General features: G+C 45.6%; 1 protein-coding gene across 9 annotated transcripts in view; it reads left to right on the top strand.

Annotated features, from left to right (window-relative positions):
• The window catches only part of EPHB1 (EPH receptor B1), a 342,330-nt gene extending 334,669 nt beyond the window's left edge, over positions 1 to 7,661 (top strand). For 4 of the 9 annotated variants that reach the window (XR_012160842.1, XR_012160837.1, XR_012160843.1 and 1 more), the window contains exon 17: positions 7,250 to 7,338. Coding sequence is in view for 2 of the 9 variants with exons in the window: in XM_073360347.2 (XP_073216448.1) it covers positions 7,250 to 7,358 (109 nt within the window). In the remaining 7 variants the exon portion in view is untranslated. Of the gene's footprint in view, positions 1 to 7,249 lie in introns of all 9 variants that reach the window. The other 5 variants (XR_012160839.1, XR_012160838.1, XM_073360347.2 and 2 more) reach the window with 3 other exon arrangements.
• The last annotated feature ends 12,608 nt before the right edge of the window (positions 7,662 to 20,269 follow it).

Below are 20,269 nucleotides of genomic sequence, written 5' to 3'. Positions count from 1 at the left end.
GAAGAACTGCTGAACATCCTAATGAAAATGAATGTGTCTCCCTGGATGTCCAGCACCACCCAGGTTCAGGGTCCTGCTATAGCCAAGCCAGTGGAAACAGCAGACTGAATCCTTACAAGCTATTTCCCTTTTGCCTGTCTTCCTTCCACCTCATTGACTCCTTATACTTTGTGCAGGCTTCCCACTTGCTCTTTCTCTTTAATGCCTATGGAAATTAACAAGCTTTCTATCTCACACACCTGGCAGGGGAGCAGTGTTAACACAGAGAAAACATGTTTTAACTCTTAACTACTGGATGGCCTCCCTTCAGGGAATCAAAACGCCATTTGCTTTAATTGTGGCTGTCAAATTATCCTCCCTCTTAAGTGTGAAACTGCACTTCATTGACAATTGGGATTCCCCAGGGAGATGGCATTTGTAAGGGCTGATCCCCAGGGACAGTTTGTGGGAACAGTTAAAGAAACAGCGATTGCTTTGCCCTCTTTCTCCCCTCACTTCTCTCATCACAAACTGGGGCTCCCTTTCTTTGTTCTTCCATGTTTCTTCCCGGATATACACTCCTGCTTGTTTCTGCGCTGCCTGTGTTTCCTATTCATTCTTCCCCTATAACTCTTGCAGGAATAATAGACATCTTTTCTTTTTACTGGTTATATACTTGATCAAATGCGTTTCATGCAGCTGTGAAGTGTCACTATATAATTTATAATTCTGCAAAGTGACCCAGTTTTTATGGCCCTTAAAAGGGAGAACGCAGTATTCTTCCAAAATAATGAATGATGCATTATTATACAACTGATACTAATATGAATGTTGTTTGCAGTGTTGTTGTAGCCATGCTAGTTCCAGAGAGACAAGGTGGGTGAGGTAATGTCTTTTATGTGACCAACTTCTGTTGGTGGAAAGGACAAACTTTCTACAAGCTTGGTGACACTCAAAAGCTTGTCTGTTCCATCAAGAGAAATTGGTTCAATAAAAGATATGACCTCATCTAGCTTGTCTTTATCAATATCAATAGCGCTTTGCCTTGTATAGTGCCTCTTCTTCCTCATGAGTGTATCCTAGTTATTACTATTTATATTATAGTAATGCTTATGGGCTGAGATCAAAGCCTCGTTATTATAGTCTATACTGGTGCTTTCACCATACTCCTCAACATAACTTCTCAGCACTTTCTAGTAGTTCTTTAAGCGGCATGACTAACATCTGTCATCTGTGCTTTATTTTCTCTCTCTCATTCTGCTAGGTTATTATACTGACACATAATGGGGGACCCTCTCTGCCTTGTAACACCTGCAGTGTGAACAAACAAGGCAGGCAAAGGCAGTATTGTTATGCTCATTTTCCAAATGGGGGATGGAAACATTAAGACCCAGATCCTCAAGGAGCCAACATACCTTTGAGGATCCAAACCTAAATAATTTGCCAAAGGCCACACACAGTGTGTGGCAGGGCTGAGAATAAAAGACAGCTCTCCAATGCCTTAAACCACAAGAGCATCCTTCCTCTCCTTGAAGAGCTGTCTGTTTTTTACGTGTATTGTTTAATCTTATGTGGCCAAATCTGGAGCTGCGGTATATCACTGTCACCACACTGACTTCAAGGCAACCATGCTGATTTACCCCAACAGAGATTCTGACCCCAAGAGACCTGGCCAGTTAAGTGACATTTTAAATATCATCTGATATATTTGGCATCTAATGCCTTTTGTAAAACATAACTGGGATGCATTTCCAGTTGCAGCGTTCTTCAGCAATTTAGAATTTCTACTCCAATTAATGTTAATGTGAGCCGTGAGGCCTAACATCTGAGCATGATTTTGAAAATGGACCCTGGTGGTAAGAAATACACAGATATATATTTTCTTCCATATAAATTACCTTCTGAGATAATCTCAGTTTCTCTCTCCCCACTCTTCTTTTCTCACCTCTGCTTCCTCCCCTTTTTTCTGCTGAACTCTACATTACTAAATAAAAGTTTCACTACTACCTAGGTGGCCTAAAATGATTTTTATTCAGTACGATGATGAATTTTAATAGGAGTAAAATGTTGGACACAGCTGGAATTATTTTTAAAAGCATCAGTAAATTAGGACAGTAGTACAGAAGCCCTAGTATAATTACGTTGGTGGCCCCCAGTTATCAGTAGCCAAACAAGGCTACTCAGCGGTCAATTGCTTTGTTATTTAATGTGGCGGCTTTATGTTTCCAAGGTGCAATTGGATATTAAAAGCTTCTTTTCCCCCCTGAAGTGACTAAATAATGGGATTTCGCTTCCATGCTGCATTTCTGGGTTACAGTGTGAGTAGGAGGTGCTCCCAGTGCTGCTCTCTTTTTTGCTGGAATCCTCCTAGTCTGTTTCAAGAAAAATGCCATTTTTCACTTGAAAAGAGCCAGTCTCTGTGGTGAGCACAGAAGTCTCATTTAGCTGCCCATTCTCCTTAGGGGTGCAAATGTGAGCCATTGTGGGGGGAAAGGGGGTTGCGGGCTGGAGTCCATTTTGGGGTTGTCTCCCTCTGTACCTGGAATCCATACTTAATCTGCTCAACAGTCTAGCTCAGGTTCTTATCCCAAGGCCTATGCCCAGTTTCCAATAAATGTGGGCCCCGGAATCCTATTCAGCTTCCTCTCCTCCCAGTCCTGGAAGTTGTACCAAGTGTTTCTTCCAGGTGGGCACAGAAATCCCACCCTGTTTCTTTTCCTCTTTGGAGCTAAGCCCAGAGTCCACTCTAGGTAGTCACAATTGTCCAGTACAGATTCTTTTTCTTCAAGAGACTATAGCCAGAGATCAATTAAAATGGACACAGAATTCTGATCCCAAGGGTGTTATCCATGGCCATGCCAAGCAAATCCATGACTAGATCCCTCAGCATGATCCCCACAACTCCACTTACTGCCCATGGCACTCTCTCTACCCCCTGTGCCCACCCACTTACCTCTTGCAACCTGGCTTTCTGGGCAGAGCTGGCCCATCAGGGAGAAAGCCTAGCAGTGGATGGTGGATCTGAGCAGTCATCACAGCTAGTTTTTGCCTCGTTCAAATTAGCAGTTCTGGATAAGGGGAGCCATGCTTGATGACTGATGCTTCCAAAGACCTGGTCAGGAGCCATGCACCCAAATCACAGTGACTTTCAGTGAGAACTGAACACCTAGCTCCTTTGAAATGCCCAGGGTATGTGTTTAGTTTTCAGCATTCAAAAGTGTCCTATGTCTGAGAAGCGAGTGTCATGTGATGAACTGCAGACCGATTGAGAAATGAAGTTACCATGCAACTTTGACCATCTAACTCAACCTCTGCCCATGAAAGGATCCCGCTAGGACTTGGTCTTTCATTCGAAAGTGGTGTCCAACTTCCTCTATTTTTTTTCAAAATAACCTGCCCCGGAATTTTTTTCTCCTCTTAAGTACATGATCCGCCTCCCACTTAGAACACGCCTGCAGGAGGCAAGGGATGGGTGAGGTACAGTCCTGCTGCCATGTTGGGTTTTCTACATGCCCCATGCTGGCTAGGTGTGTGGGGATCATCTCTCCCTTTACTGACTGGCCCACTTAGAAGATAAGTGCCTTTTGCTACAAGCTAGCAGAGCTGTTCCTCTAGCTCAAGTGGTAGAGGCTTATGCTGTTGGCGATAGAAGTCGTGGTTCTGTCCTAACTGGTGACCGATTGTAGGGACTTCTTACAGAGCAGAAACCTGTATAGGATTTGTAGTTCTGTGCCCCTTAGGAGGAGCTTTCTCTGGAACTTGAGCTCTCTATAGCACAAGTATCTTCAGCTCAGTCTCAGGCCTATGCTCTGCATTTAACTCCTTGCTACAGCCAGGACAGAGGCCTTGTCTTCACTGCTTAATAAGGTGACTCTTTTTACTTCAGGGCAACTACCAGTAAAAACTTAGTAGACAACAGGCACTTTAGTTTTATGATGAGGTAAATGGCCAGGTAAACAGTCCTATCCCCCCTCCAGGAGTTGATCTTGGTGAGTTTACCCCATGGTAGAACTAAAGTGTCTGGCCTTCAGTGTGGTTTACCTCAGCATAGCTCATGCACCTTAGTTACCCTGAGGTTACAAACACATCTTTCTGTTGCAGTGAAGTCAAGACCAGAGAGGCCATTAACCCCAACGGCAATGTGTCCTGTCCTTGCAGTGTCTTGTTTCTGTATTGTTTGGTGGGTGCTGGCTGTTTGTCCAGTGCTTCTGCCATGACTGCTTAATCCTAACAGCGATGGGTCCAGAGCAAAAGCCTAGATCCAAACACCCCTGAACTTCAAAACGGGGGAGAACCAGAATCTGGTTATCTGTTACGCTCATGGCAAATGCACCTCTAGCCCCCCAAACACCTGACAGTTAAGTTGCCCATTGAGAAAAGCCTGGCTTGGCTGTGCTGACAGTATTTCTTATTTAGAGCTGGAAGCCTCAGCAGGGGTCTGTAAAGGAGTCGGGAGAAGGAGCTTGGTTCTTAGGCCAGAATACACAGTGATTGAGCCATGCAGTGGGCAAGAAAGGCAGAGGGAAAAGAGGCAGCGTTTGGGCAGAGGTTATTACCAGTGCAGCATTAAGCAAACCCTGTTTTATTAAAGTTATGGCTCATGCTGGCATTAGAGCAGTAGAGGTGTCAATTCTCCTGTTACTAACTCCACTGCCTGGGGCACAGATTTCAGCTAACACAGCCAAGAGCTGAAGCTAATCTCAAGCACAGATGGGAAGGCCAGGGGTAATTACCCCAGCCTAGCATAAAACCAGAGGGGAAGGGAAGGAGAATTCAGGCAAAGCTGTATTGCTTCTATGGAAAGAAAAGGAAGTATCTAAAGAATAGTAACAGAAAAAGTCCTGCTGCAAGATTTCCTAATGTGGGGAAAGGAGGTAAAGGGTTGTTTCCGTTAAACCCTTTCCTTTTTGCTATAGAAGTATGAACATCTAGGACCAAATTGGGAGGACATATCTAGTGGGGTCCGGCAGGGGTCAGTTCCGGACCTATTTTCATTAACGACTTGGCTGCTGGAGTGGAGAGGAGAGTATATTTATAAAATTTGTGGATGACACCAAACTTGGAGGAGTTGCAAGCTCTTGATCTTGATAAACTGGAGAATTGGTTTGAAATCAGTAAGATGAAATTCAGTAAAGACACGTGCAAAGTATTGCATTTAGGAAGGAAAAATCAAATGCACAACTAAAAAATGGGCAATAACTGGCTCGGCAGCAGTAGTGCCAAAAAGGATCTCAGGACAATAGTGGATCACAAATTGGACACGAGCCAATAATGTGCAGCCACTGCAACAAAAGCAACTGGGGAGGCTTCAGGTAAAGTGTTGTGCTCAGTTTGGGATGCCGCAGTCTACGAAAGACGTGAAGAAATCAGAGAGAGTCCAGAGGAGAGCAACAAAAATTATGAGCGTTAGAAAACAATGACGTATGAGGAAAGGTTGAAAGAACTGGGGATGTTTAGTTGAGAAAAGATAAGGCTGAGGAGGAACCTGATAACAGTCTTCAAATATGTGAAAGGTTGTTGTAAAGAGGATGGTGATCAGTTGCTCTCCATGTCCACAGAGGGAAGGACAAGAAGTAACAGGCTTAATGTGCAGCAAGGGAGAGTTAGGTTAGAGATTAGGAAGAACTTTCTAACCATAAGGCTAGTTAAGCGTTGGAACAGGTTACCTCAGGAGGTTGCGGAATCTCTGTCACTGGAAGTTTTCAAGAACAGGTTAGCTGTCAGGAATGGCCTAGGTATACTTAAGCCTGCCTCAGCACATGGGGGATAGATTAGATGATCTCGCGAGGTCCGTTCCAACCCTACATTTCTATGATTGTACAATTTGAAGTCTTTGGCTGTCCAGCCCCCACCCTATCTCCTCATTCTATTATCTTACCCCAAGATTGACTCTGGCCTTTGCTCCACCTGCATTACCTGCTTGTCAGCTTTCCCCACAAGCATCTCCACACTTTTTCCTGGGTCACTCTTACATACACAGGGAAAAACTCCCCATCAAAATCCACAAAGTCACCATTTTATCCAAGCTCCACCCTAAAATTCCCCTGTGCTGTGATGGTTACAGAAAACTGCCACTGGAGAATGGCTAGGCAGCTGGTGAGCTGCAGTTCCTGTGACTTCTGCTTCTACCTATTACACTTACGAATTACTTATGACCTCCACTTTTTACTGTCTCCCCATTCTGCCTCCCTGCTTGTTTCTTTGTCTCATCCACCTATTTCATCATGTCTACTGGGCTGTCAGAGCTCTTTGGGACCAGGACTTTCTTTTACCATAAATGTGACTGATGCTTCACTAGAACTCATTCAAACATGGGAGTTTCCTATGTGAAAAATAGTGCGGAAAACAAATGTATTATTTTGGGGGGAAAAAGAATAGGGGGGTTTCTACATTTCCCCCCCTGGGTTTTCTGTTTTTGATAAAAACCACAGGAATTTTGATAACTTGTGTCCCCCTGAGCCACCGCAGTGCTTCATGGGAGTGATCGTGCTTCATGTCCTTAGTCTTCCTTATGGGCTAGACTGCTGACTAGATTACATTTTCCATGATGCCTCATGATAGTGAGACATCCCTGAATCAGTGTGCAGATCAGCCAGCGTGAAGACTGTGGTGCATCTTGGGAGATGTACTCCAGCCAGGAAGCACAGCCCATTGGGTAGAATAAGGTCAGTGGGCACCCAAATTACAACACCAATGAGGGACTGCAGTAGCTCAGGCTGACACGTTCAGCTAACTGAAATGTTTTGATCCAAATCCAATCATCTTGAAAGGAACTATTTTATTCCAATTTTTACAATGGCAAATTGAACATTTTTCACACAATCAACATTTTTGCTACAGACAATTTCAATTCTTGCTGAAATCTTTTATCAGCAGGAAATGCCTGACTAGCTGTCGTGATGACTATCGACAAATGTCAGGAATAATCAAAGAATTCTGTGACATGATCATGCAGACTGGTTGGAATTTACCAGGATACTTAATCCAAAGGAGTCAACACACATTTTCACTAAACAGCTGCATGGTGCTATATGTGATGTTAAAGCCTGAAGCCCAGGGAGCCTTCTGTAGATCACTGTAGCCTACAGAATTGTATCTTCTAGTGCCAACAATATACCCAGTTAAGGTAGGGTATGCCATGTCTTAGCTGTGCTTTGCTGCTCTCTCCTATGCTGCCAAAGCACAAGTTATGTGAAGAATTGGGATGATGGTTTTTTGCATTAAAATGAACTCATTTTTCTTATTTTGTTTTCCCCCTTTTCTCTTTTAGGGGGAATACATCAGTAGTTCATCTCACAAGGAAATGGAGACAGGACAGTAATGCTCATCACCATACTGCCGACCTCCATTTCCTCTGGCAAAGCACCCTGCCACCATGACTGCAGGATGAATGCTGACCTCTCCACCGCAAAGTCAGGCTCTCGTGCCAAGGCTTTGCTCTGTCCTGATGAGCAGAGGCAATGAGAGCCCTCGTCTCAGCAGCATGCACTGTGCCGGCCAGCAGATGCCCTGTCCTGTACATAGTCAATGAGATGTCTGTACAAGATTTTGCCCCATTGTAATTTTTTTTCCCGATTCGTTGATTGTGTTTAAATTGTCAGAGTTTGTAACGGTAACTTTCAGAGAATATTGTACTAAAGAGAAAATTGCACTCAATAAAAATGATGAAATAAGCCTGATGACTTCCTTCCCCTCCGATAGATTTTATTTTTTTCCTGGTATTTGTCTTTGACTTAGAACTGGTTAAATATTGTAAAAATAGTGGAGAAATTCATCGTTATGAATTATTCATTTTGCTTTACTAGTAATTAAATCTCCAAGAGATAAATATATGGCAGTAGAAAATGTTTTTCCTTTTTGCATTAGGCTGGGATGTTCAGAAGCACTCAGCACTGGCCAGACTCTGCTCCCGTTGGTGTTACTGGTCATTTGCCATTGACGTCAATGGGAGCAGATTTAAGCCAACAGTGTATACTTTAGAAAATGTCACTTTTAAGGCTTGCCTATGCGGAGAGTTAGTATGTGGCAAGGTGGAATGTAAGTCTGCTTACCCGCCTGCCACCTGCTAACTGGCCATGTGGCCCCTGCTACTGCACACTAAAAGTTCCACAGTGCACTGTCTCTCCTTATAAACAAGCCCTTAGCCTTTTTGGCAGTGTTGAGGGTGAGTTTGAGAATAGGTTCAAACATTAGAGCCCCTCTGTGCTTCTTTTGACTGCACTGAGTCAGAGAGGCTTCTTGCGCCTTGAAGTTCAACCAGTGACAGTGTCAACCATTGTTTGGTCCAATGAATATTTAAGTATTTGTACAAAGTGGAACAGCTTCAATAGGTAAGATTGACAGAAGCCAATCGTAGCATAACCTATAGTCCGCTCACCTGGGATGGGGGAGATCTTCATTCAAGTCCCTGCTGCAGTGCTGGGATTCAGAAGTGGGTCTCCCACAACGCAGGCCAGTACCCTGACACTGGCTAAAGGTTATAAAGTGTGGGAGACACCTCACACACGCACGTACCTATGTTTTCTGGAGCTGACTGGAATGAAACAGTTTGTATGACCCAAAATGGACTTTTCCAATTGTTTGACAATTTCTGAACATTTTTGGAAATGAAATATTTTTTCTGACTTCTTTTGGTTTGCTGGCCAAACTGAAACACATATTCTTCACCCAGCTCTAGTTAAAGGTAACTGCAAGTCTTTCTGCAAGTCTTTCAGTTGACTTCAGTGGGCCTTGAATCAAACCCCAGAGTCCTTAATGAAAATATTTCCATCATATATACAAAATGCAAAGGGGTTGGAAGGACAGTAGCAGATTGAGAGCAGAGTTAGGGTTGTTTGTGTGTCCTTGACTGCATGATCCAGTTTAACAATGTTGTGTCTGCTAGAGGGCTCTCCCTTCACCCCCTTCCCTGGTTCTTGTCACGCAGACAGAAAGCAGAAGGCCAGAAGTCTGAAGTGCAAACAATGCAATGTTTATTGGGGTTAGTTTCGAGCAAACATATCCATAGGTCTGATGCTACAGAGCCTGTTCCCAGTGCTTCGTTCACCCACTCCTTAGCAGGCATAATTATACCTGCAGTACACACCCTTGGTCCCACCTCTTACAATTTATGGTCATGGTCCATTTTGAGGGGTCGTGAGGCTGGGGGCTTTGTCCCACCTCTTTTGTATCCCATGGAAGGGGTAAGGAGTGGGTTGTGCTATGGTCAGGGACAGGAATTTCTTTGCCCTCTTAGTGCTTCTTATACCGTCCCCCCAATTCTCCCTGTCCCTCCTGACTGGTTGCTTTACCTTGCCTTGAGATAGGAGTCAAGGACACACAAACAGAGGGGCAGCAGAGTGAGAGAGCGAGACGATGAGTCAAGCAACCGCAAGAAGAGGGTGTCAGGCTGAAAGAGCGAATCCCCAGAGTGGCCAGGAGGAGGCACCACTGGGCAATGAGTAGAGGTCCCCATGACAGCCACTGACAGATTGATGGCCTTCATAGGACTCTGAAGGTGTCTGAATAGGTCAGGGAAGCTGTGCAGTGTTGCTGGAGCATTAACAAAATATGTCTGAGTCAATTAGCGACCACAACTGGGTCCTAGATTTAAACTTCCCCCTGCCCTGTTTTCTGGTAGTGCCTGTCTAGGGTTTCTAGGATACACTGGGTCAGATCCTCAGCTGGTATCAAGCTGCATGGCTTCACTGAAGCTACACCAATTGGGGATCTGGCCTGCTGACTTCCCAGGAGCTATGGCCAATTCACACCAGCTAGGGCTCTGGCCCACTCACTCTCCTGGAGCTCTGGCTGGTTCACACCAGCTGGGGCTCTGATTTTTTCAATTACTTTTAGATAATTATTCAAAACTGCCTCCCTCTTTACCTCCGTGCTCTAATGCAGTGTCATGTACTGCAGACACAGAGCATCCAAAAAGCATTCTAGCTCCTCTGAACACAAATATATACTGTCAAACCCCAGACCAGACAGGAGACTCAGAGTGACAAATCATTGCAGCATGGCTATCAGGTTGGAAAAGCTAGAAGCAGAGTGATGTTTTCCATTTCTCTGCAGGTGGGCCAAGAAATTTCAATATGCTTGGCTCCTGACACCAGTGTACCTCAATGGGCTTCAATGAACACTCCTGATTTACACCAGAAAGGGGCAGACAATCAGGCCAGGAAGATGCCAAATAAAACCTTGTGAATAAAGCCAGTTAAGGACCAAATCCCTACTTGGTGTACGTTGCCCAGCTCCATGGATGTTGCTGAAGCTAATGTGATTTACAGTAGCTGAGGATCTGACCTTAAGTGTATGGTAAAGATGCTGAGTATGGTTCTCTGCTCTATTACAGTAGATTGGAATCAGTGTCACTCCACGGGCTTCAGTGCAGAACTGGAGAATCCATCCCAGAAGTATCTGTAAGATGATAAACAGAATTTGGGGCAAGCAACATTGGTGATGAGGAGATGGGGAAGCTATCTCCAGGTTCCAGGAGCCTCCTTTGCTGCAGACATGTACTCCATTCTGCCTGGACCATGGTGCACACCTGCAGAGCAGCTAACACCTGTAAGACCTTGCAGTTGACAACACTTTGAATGAACAGCTCTCCAGCTGACAGAAATCAGGAACCATGATGAAGACCCTCAGGACTTAGTAGTTGCCAAATATTGGCTCTTTGACAAAACAGGGACAGTACACCCCTCAGAAGATCTAGCTGAGCACATTATATTTCATAGCTAATTAGGAATGTCACAAATCTTTCATTTGTACATGGGCTCTTGCTGTCAATAATATTTTACTGCTTTACAATCTTTCACATTTGTGCTTAAGATATTAAGTTTACTTTATTCCTCGGCAAATGCAGCTCTGGAAAAATGCTGCCACTTTATGAACTCACAAAACAGCTGTATATTAAATCCAATGGTTTAAATCCACATTAAATCCCAAATGATCTGAAATAACATTACTCCATTGCTACAGTTTTTGGTGCATTCGTTTTGAAGTAGGTGTTTATAAAACAAGACATTTGCAACAATTTTCATTTGAGGATGATTTTTTTGTGCTATGTGACCTACAAAACTGCCTGACATTCCACACTTAGCTTCTGTCCTGCAAAGACACCCTACACCCAAGGTGCTGCCCATGCCTGACTATTCTAGCATTGGCTTAAGTCCTCTCTCAGCAAAGGTTTCCAATCATGCTGACTTTTGCAGTGCACGGGACTATCTGTAATTAAAAATACAGTATATTTGGAAGCTGGACTATCAAATCTATTTCATTTATAAACTGTTCCAGAATTTAATCCTAGTACTTCAGAAATAACAGATTAGGAATCATAACATCATGAAATGTAGGGCTGGAAGGGACCTCAAGAGGTCATGAAGTGCAGGCCCCTATGCTGAGAACTGATCAGGTAAACCTAGATCACCACTGACATGTGTTTGTCTAACCTGTTCCTAAAAATCTCCAATGATAGGGATTCTATAACCTCCCTTGGAAGCCTATTCCAGAGTTTAACTACCTTTATAGTTAGAAAGCTTTTCCAAATATCTAACCTAAATCTCCTTTGTTGCAGAGTTAGTCTACTACTACTTGCCCTACCGTCAGCCCAATCCCTTAACATATCTGGAGAATGTTATCAGTTCCCCACGCAGTCTTTTCTCAAGACTAAACATGGCCAGTTTTTTAAACCTTTCCTCACAGGTCAGGTATTCTTAACCTTTTATCACTTTTGTTGCTCTTCTTCGGGCTCTCTCCAATTTGTAAACATCTTTCCTAAAGTGTGGCACCTAGAACTGAACATGGTACTCCTTCTGAGGCCTCATCAGGGCTGACTACAGCAGGACAATTACGTCCCATCAGGGGTGAAAGTAACTTAAAGGATTTACCAGTACGCCGGAGTCCTGAGCTGGGGGGCATGGCCTCAACCAGAATAGGTAGGACCTTTAAATGCCCATGCCCTTTAAATAGAGATTTAAAGGGCCTGGGACTCCAGCTGTGGTAGCTGGGAGTCCCGGGCCCTTTAAATCACCGCTGGAGCTACCAGCTGCAGAGGTGGCTGGGAGCCCCAAGTTTTGGGTTCAATTTAAAGGGCCCAAGGCTCTGGCCCCAGCTACTACAGCGGAGGCCCAGGCCCTTTAAATTGCCACCGGAGCCCCCAGCTGCCGCCGCCATCTCAGGTCTCCGGCAGTGAGGCTCCAGCAGTGATTTAAAGGGCCCAGGGCTCCCCGCAGCAGCCGGAGCCCCAGGCCCTTGAAATCGCCACCTGAGCCCTGGGGTAGCGGCAGCAGCCCGGGGCTCCGGCGGTGATTTAAAGGGCTGGGGCTCACTGCTCCCATTAGTGCAGTGGAGCCCTGGGCCCTTTAAATCGCCGTCCTAGCCTCGGGGCTCCTGGCTGCCTCCGCTACCCCGGGTCTCTGGCAGAGGGGCTCTGGCTGCAATTTAAAGGGCCTGGGGCTCCGGCCACTGCTGGGAGCCCCAGGCCATTTAAATCAATGGCCTGGGGAAGCCGGTCTGGTACAGCGTACCGGCTTACTTTCACTTCTGTCTTCCCCATCTTAGATATGACGCACCTGTTAACACACCCCAGAATGATATTAGCTTTTTACACAACTGCATCACATTGCTTACTCATATTCAGTTTGTGAGCCATTCTAACCCCAGATGCCTTTCAAGCAGTCCCACCACCGAGCCAGTTATTCCCCATTTTGTACTTGTGCATTTGATTTTTACTTCCCAAGTGAAGTACTTTAAACTTGTCTTTATTGAATTTCATCTTTTTGATTTCAGGACAATTCTCCTGTTTATCAAGGTTGTTTTGAAGTCTAGTTTTGTCCTCCAAAGTGCTTGCAACCCTTCCCAAGTTGGTGTCATCTGCAGATTTTAGAAGCAAACGCTCCATTCCATTATCCGAGTCATTAATGAAAATATTGAATAGAACCAGATTCAGGACTGACTCCATGGGAGTTTAACAACAAACCATTGATAAGTACTCTTTCAGTACAAAGTATCAGAGGGGTAGCCGTGTTAGTCTGTATCCACAAAAACAACGAGGAGTCCGGTGGCACCTTAAAGACTAACAGATTTATTTGGGCTTAAGCTTTTGTGGGTAAAAAACTCCACTTCTTCAGATGCATGGAGTGAAAATTACAGATATGGGCATAAATATACTGGTATATGAAGAGAAGGGAGTTACCTTACAAGTGGAGAACCAGTGCTGACAAGGCCGATTCAGTCAGGGTGGATGTGGTCCACTCCCAATAATTGATGAGGAGGTGTCAATACCAAGAGAGGGAAAATTGCTTTTGTAGTGAGCCAGCCACTCCCAGTCCTTATTCAAACCCAAATTAATGGTGTTAAGTTTGCAAATTAATTGTATCTCTGCAGTTTCTCTTTGAAGTCTGTTTTTGAAGTTTTCTGTTGAAGGATGGCTACTTTTAAATCTGTTATTGAATATCCAGGGAGATTGAAGTAGTCTCCTACTGGCTTTTGTATGTTACCATTCCTGATGTCTGATTTGATGATGAGATTACTGGTTCTGTGGATGAAGGAAAAGCAGTGGATGTATTGTTTCTTGACTTTAGCAAAGCTTTTGACACGGTCTCCCACAGTATTCTTGTCAGCAAGTTAAGGAAGTATGGGCTGGATGAATGCACTATAAGGTGGGTAGAAAGCTGGCTAGATTGTCGGGCTCAAAGGGTAGTGATCAATGGCTCCATGTCTAGTTGGCAGCCGGTATCAAGTGGAGTGCCCCAAGGGTCGGTCCTGGGGCCGGTTTTGTTCAATATCTTCATAAATGATCTGGAGGATGGTGTGGATTGCACTCTCAGCAAATTTGCGGATGATACTAAACTGGGAGGAGTGGTAGATACGCTGGAGGGGAGGGATAGGATACAGAAGGACCTAGACAAATTGGAGGATTGGGCCAAAAGAAATCTGATGAGGTTCAATAAGGATAAGTGCAGGGTCCTGCACTTAGGACGGAAGAACCAAATGCACAGCTACAGACTAGGGACCGAATGGCTAGGCAGCAGTTCTGCGGAAAAGGACCTAGGGGTGACAGTGGATGAGAAGTTGGATATGAGTCAGCAGTGTGCCCTTGTTGCCAAGAAGGCCAATGGCATTTTGGGATGTATAAATAGGGGCATAGCAAGCAGATCGAGGGACGTGATCCTTCCCCTCTATTCGACATTGGTGAGGCCTCATCTGGAGTACTGTGTCCAGTTTTGGGCCCCACACTTCAAGAAGGATGTGGATAAATTGGAGAGAGTCCAGCGAAGGGCAACAAAAATGATTAGGGGACTGGAACACATGACTTATGAGGAGAGGCTGAGGGAGCTGGGATTGTTTAGCCTGCAGAAGAGAAGAATGAGGGGGGATTTGATAGCTGCTTTCAACTACCTGAAAGGGGGTTCCAAAGAGGATGGCTCTAGACTGTTCTCAATGGTAGCAGATGATAGAACGAGGAGTAATGGTCTCAAGTTGCAGTGGGGGAGGTTTAGATTGGATATTAGGAAAAATGTTTTCACTAAGAGGGTGGTGAAACACTGGAATGCGTTACCTAGGGAGGTGGTAGAATCTCCTTCCTTAGAGGTTTTTAAGTTCAGGCTTGACAAAGCCCTGGCTGGGATGATTTAACTGGGAATTGGTCCTGCTTCGAGCAGGGGGTTGGACTAGATGACCCTCTGGGGTCCCTTCCAACCCTGATATTCTATGATTTTATGATTCTATGATTTGTGTCCATTTATTCTTTTACATAGAGACTGTCCGGTTTGGCCAATGTACATGGCAGAGGGGCATTGCTGGCACATGATGATATATATCACATTAGTAGATGTGCAGGTAGATCTGTGTGGACTCCTCCTGATGGTCGAAATGACAGACTGGACTTCTCCATAGAGTACTTACGCAGATGTGCACAGGCTGAAATTGTGAACAAACAGCACCACTTGCCCCACAGGGCCATTCTTGTTGTGTAAGAGGTGGTTCCCCCAAGTGAATAAGGTGAAACAGGGCCTTTGTAGGCCACCCTGCCATGGAGGATTTTGTAAGAGCTGCTAAGTGAGGTATTGTCACTGATGGAGAATCCACCATGAATCTTGGTCAGCTGTTCCAATGGTTAATTACCCTCACTTAAAAAATCTACTTCTTATTTCCAGTCTGAATTTGTCAAGCTTCAACTTCCAGTCTTTGGGTCATGTTAGACCTTTGTCTGCTAGACTGAAGAGCCCATTATTAAATATTTGTTCCCCACATAGCTACTTTATAGACTGTAACCAAGTCACCCTTTAACCTTCTCTTTGTTAAGCTAAATAGATGAGTTCCTTAAGGCTATCACTGAAAAGCATGTTTTCTAATCCTTTAATCATTCTCGTGACTCATCTCTGAACTCTCTCAATTTATCAACATCCTTCTTGAATTGTGAGCACCAGAACTGGGTACAGAAATAGTCACACCAGAGCCAAATATAGAGGTAAAATAACTTCCTGAGATTCCTGTGTTTATGCATCTTAGGATTGCAGTAGTTTTTTTGACCACAGTGTCACACTGGGAGCTTGTGTTCAGCTGATTATGATATCCACCACAATTCCCAATTTTTTTCAAAGACTCTTCGTAGAATAGAGTCCCCCATCCTGTATATATGGCCTGCACTCTTTGTTCCTTGATATATACAGTTACATTTTGCCATATTAAAAATCACAATGTCCTTTTATCAAGCTGGATGCAGGGGACATATTTCCCTGTAACAAGGCATTTTTGCACTTCTCTTTTAAAAATAAAAGATAAAGTCTGGATTCCTTTCAGAGAAACTAGTAACCATGGGAGTCCTCACATGGCATTATTTAGAAGGAGGGGAGATTGATCTGAATGTTTTTAACCATACGAGCAACAATTGGAGAACATGCTTATATTGTCACCGCAACAACACCTTTGTGAGAGCATGTGGTTCTCACAGTCAGAGAGAGGGTGTGTCAGACAGCATGCATGTGGCATACCGATATCAGCAGGGCAAGCTGACCCCCAGCTACATCTGGGGCTCATATTTTTACACTTCTGTACATGGCAGCCCCACACACAGGACAAGTCCAGTTAGAGAGGGGGCTTTCGCAAGAACTTCCCTCTTCATGGACAAGCAGAGTTGGTTCAAAAGAGGAACAAATGGCAATTAAGGCAACTCAGTAGAACACCCATCCTCAATTCCCTTGCTGTCTCTTAGACTCAACCCCAGGGCTGGACTTAGGGGTGGCGACATGGGCAACCACCTAGAGTGCCGTGGTCAGGAGGGTGCAGCGGTCAGGAGTCAAGGAGCATGGGGTGCAAGACCTCAGAAGGGAACTCAGGGCGATGGGGTGGGGGGAAAGTCAGCAGGGCCTAGGGATGATGGGGGGCAGGGGACAGGAAGGATGGGTGGGGTGCCCCAGGAGGCAGCGGGGGCCAGGAGAGCCAAAATACAAGTTTGTCCAGGATGCCATTTTCCCTAAGTCTGGCCCTGCTCAACCCTCCTGGCCGACCAGCTCCTTTGCATTTGAGAAACAAGAGGGCAGCTCTAAAGACACTGATGTTGAAAAGAAATGAGCAGATTATGAATGGGAGAAAGATGTATTCACAGTCGAATCTTCTATCCCCCTTTCCCCACCTCACCCCCCTACTCATGTCACACTTAGAAACAAATGACCTGTCTAGTAGGGCTATCAATTAAAAACTATAATTAGAACTATATTGTTGAATTACAAAGATATGTGCCAGTCTGTGTGAAATGGAAGCATCTGCTTGGATTCTTTGAGGTGTCCCATTAACAATTAAAAGTGCTTTCGTTCCTAGTGGATAAGCCACCTGGGCTGCACTGATGCCTCGGTACCAGTTGTGCTAAGCTTGTGGAGGGTGGGGGTGGGGGGAGGTAGGGACAGGTTGATATTACATTAAGTCTTTAAACATCTCCCATTTGCACACCAGGCCCTATGGTGTAGGAGGTTGTATTGGGGTGCATGCAGTGAGGCGCTACAAATGTATGTCTTCTCCTGAATTGTACCTAGATGTGCCTAGCAAATTACAGTATTCCAAATTACCCTGGGGTCATGAACTAGAGTTAATAATACATCAAACTGGGCTGAGGAGTCAACCAATTAGAAACTGGGATTTCAGAACGGGGCTCTGAAGTCTGACCAGGTTAACTTGGATTTGGCAGGGATGTCGTGAATTAATCTATGAGAGGAAGAGCATTTCCTGTCTTTCTAGGTTCATATATGGCTCTCATCAGTGGGGTTTCTAACCTGCAGAACTACATTGCATTACAACTGCATGGCCAATGAAGCTCGAATGGAGATGTTGTTTATAATTCGGAGGTGTTTGTGACTCCAGTCAGAACATTCTGTAGCGTTCTGAGTGTGTCACTGGACTCCTCTCTCTATCTAAAGGGATTTGGGCAGGGGTAGGATTTATATCCACTCAATTGCTTTTAGTTGGTTTTCAATTACCATCTTAATTAAGGGATGCCCAGGTGACCTGCTTCTGTGCCGCTGCCCCATAGTTAACAACTATGCAGGAGCATCAAAACCGAGGGGTCTTATTTTACTGCCTCAGGTGGAACACCTTGATCCAATTATTCTCTCTCATCCTGATGCTGGAGGCTGGCAGTGCTGATATTTGCCCACCTCTATGAATGAATTTCCCATAAGATATACCATGCAAGAGCCTTTTGGCATTAAACAGTAGAAGCAAATAAATAAATAAATAAACAACCCAAAACCCATCCTAACCCAGTAACAGCTTCAACTTATAAAGCATCTTCTTATGACTGGATGTCTCCCGGCACTTTAGAGATGTATGGTAACAGAATATCACCAGACGAACAGGGGATGGGAACAGCAAACAAACGACACTTCTGCTTTGATTTAAAGAGGGCAATCACATTGCTCTCAGCTGCTTTTCAATTACCATGCTAATTATGCCATACCCAGGAGACCTGCTGCTGGACTGCTCCCCACCCACTCAACAGCTGCAGAGTGGGGGGCAAGAGGTGAATGGGGGGTAAGAGGTGTTGCAAAATATGGGTGACTTCCCTCTTCTGTGCTGCCTCTGTAGCAGTCACCTCCCATCCCCCATGGCCCTCTGCTCTGGGCTTAGTGGGGTGCAGTTTGCCCCCCCCCTTGGTTCCCCTGCTCTGGGCTCAGTGGGGTGCTGGTCGCCCCCCATAACCCCTCTGCTCTGGCCTCAGTGGGGTGCAGGTTGCCCCACCATGGCCCCTCTGCTCTGGGCTCAATGGAGTGCAGGTCCCTGCTTGCTGAGAGGTGTTCAGGACTGGACAGTGGCTCTAGACCTTGCTGGATCTGCCAGTCACAGGATCTGAGCCCGGCTGCTGGCACCAGTCCACACCCCATGGCCAGCCTGGTCCGGGCACAGCCTGCTGATTGGCTGCCTGCCCAAACTGCTCACTTCATGGGGCAGAGCAGCCAATCAGGGCTGCTGTAGGAGGGAGGCAGAGCCCCCTGGTAGGAAAGGGAGTGGCTGACACCTGTGCGCGATGGGTTAGTCTGACCCCTCTTTCCCCTCCGCCCATGTGCAATGGGTTAGTCCATGCCTGCTCCCTCCTCCTTTGCGTAGTGGGCTAGTCTGTCCCTGCTCCTCCCTTCTGTGAGCAATGGGTTAGTCTACCTCCTGCTTACCCCCATGTGTCATGGGTCAATCTACTCCCTCTCACGCAGTGCTGGGTCAGTCCGCTCCCTGCTCCTCCTTTCTGCTCTGTTTGTGCAGCAGGGAGTGGGCAGGGCTGGGAGGGAGCAAGCAGACCCCTCCCCTTGGAGCTGCCCCCTATCCCAGGACTGGGGTGGTGGGGTGCCAAACCTTCAGTGCTGCAGAGGAGCGGAGGTGGGGTGGGGTGGTGGCTCAGCATTATTGTGGGGTTGGGCCAGATGTGAGGTCTGGACATGGGGACACAACAGGCACTGATGTGGGGCTGTGGGTGCAGTGCTGAGGGTGGTGGGGGGTGGAGCTGGGGCACAAAGTTCATTGACACCGGGATGCAATGGCTAGAATCGTGTTTGTCACTAGAATGTGACGAATCTAACTGTCCTGACTGGGGGTGGGGAGGTCAACAGTCAGAAAGCAGTCCACAAACCATTATTTAGTCTTTAAAACCAAAATCAGGCCAATCATAATTCTGGGGGTCTCGCTTATGATTTTTGAATGTTTCGGGTTGGCAAAGCTGCAGATGGTACAAGTGCCCCAGACAGTCTCGCACTCAGCTCTACGCAGTGCGATATGTCCAAAGGAACTGCATGAATAGAGCGGTAAGATTGTGAAGTCCAACACTGAAAAGTTAGGAAATGCCTGTGCACTCTTAATTCGGCTCCCTTGTGCATCTGCATTGCGATAGCGTCTTTAATTACATGAACACATGCTGTTTTCTCCACTGGACCCCTACCTCAGTCAGTGCACAATACAGACAGCATGCTCTGAATGAGCAGCTATTCAACATTTCTTTTTATCCTCAGCATTCAATGTGTAACCCCATGCATTATATACTGCATACCTTCACAATGCTTCACTGAATACAGAGTTATTAATTTCCTCCTGGGCCTTTCTGTGGTGCTCTAATCATGGTATCTTAGCTCCTTAGGAACATTAATGAATTTACTTTCCAACACCCCTGTGAGGGAGGAGATGTATTTTATTCCCCCTATGTACACATGGAGGACTGAAGCACAGAGAGATTAAGGTTAAAAGTATCCCCTAATTTTGGGTGCCCAATTTGAGATGCCTAGAACCTGATTTAACATTAAATAGCACTTCCTATGTTCAAAGCATAGCTCCTATGGACTTCAGGTGCAGCCCTGAGTGTGAAGCCATTCTGTTTATCGGCACCTAGGTGTCTCAAACAGTATCCAGAACATGAACACACAGTGACCACCTGTGAGACTGTTGGTGTCAGTGTCTTGCCCAGCAGGACATACACCCAGGACAAACCACCAATGTTGTGGCCGAGGCAGAGAGAGAAGCCATGTCTCCTGTGTGGTATTCAACTGCCTGAACCACCAGGCCCTACTTTCTCTTCCCTGCCTCTTACACCTGGTTTCTGAACATCTTGCATCTGACCTGTAACTCTCAAACCTTTTTAAGACATGGTTGAAGCTGGCCTAATATGCAGCTCAGCCAGCCATGTGAATGGAGCACTGTGGGCAATGGATGGCTTGGCCATTGATAACAGCATTTGGGCCATTTAATCTCTGAATAGCTGGTGAAAATCTAGCCTAGTTTGGGAGTGACTGAGGCTTGGTACCTGAAAGGTATTTAGGGACCTATATCAAATGAC

Source organism: Lepidochelys kempii, chromosome 9 (genome assembly GCF_965140285.1).
Source record: "Lepidochelys kempii isolate rLepKem1 chromosome 9, rLepKem1.hap1, whole genome shotgun sequence".
Classification (NCBI taxonomy): domain Eukaryota; kingdom Metazoa; phylum Chordata; order Testudines; family Cheloniidae; genus Lepidochelys; species Lepidochelys kempii.
This window is presented reverse-complemented; position numbering and strand designations above follow the sequence as displayed.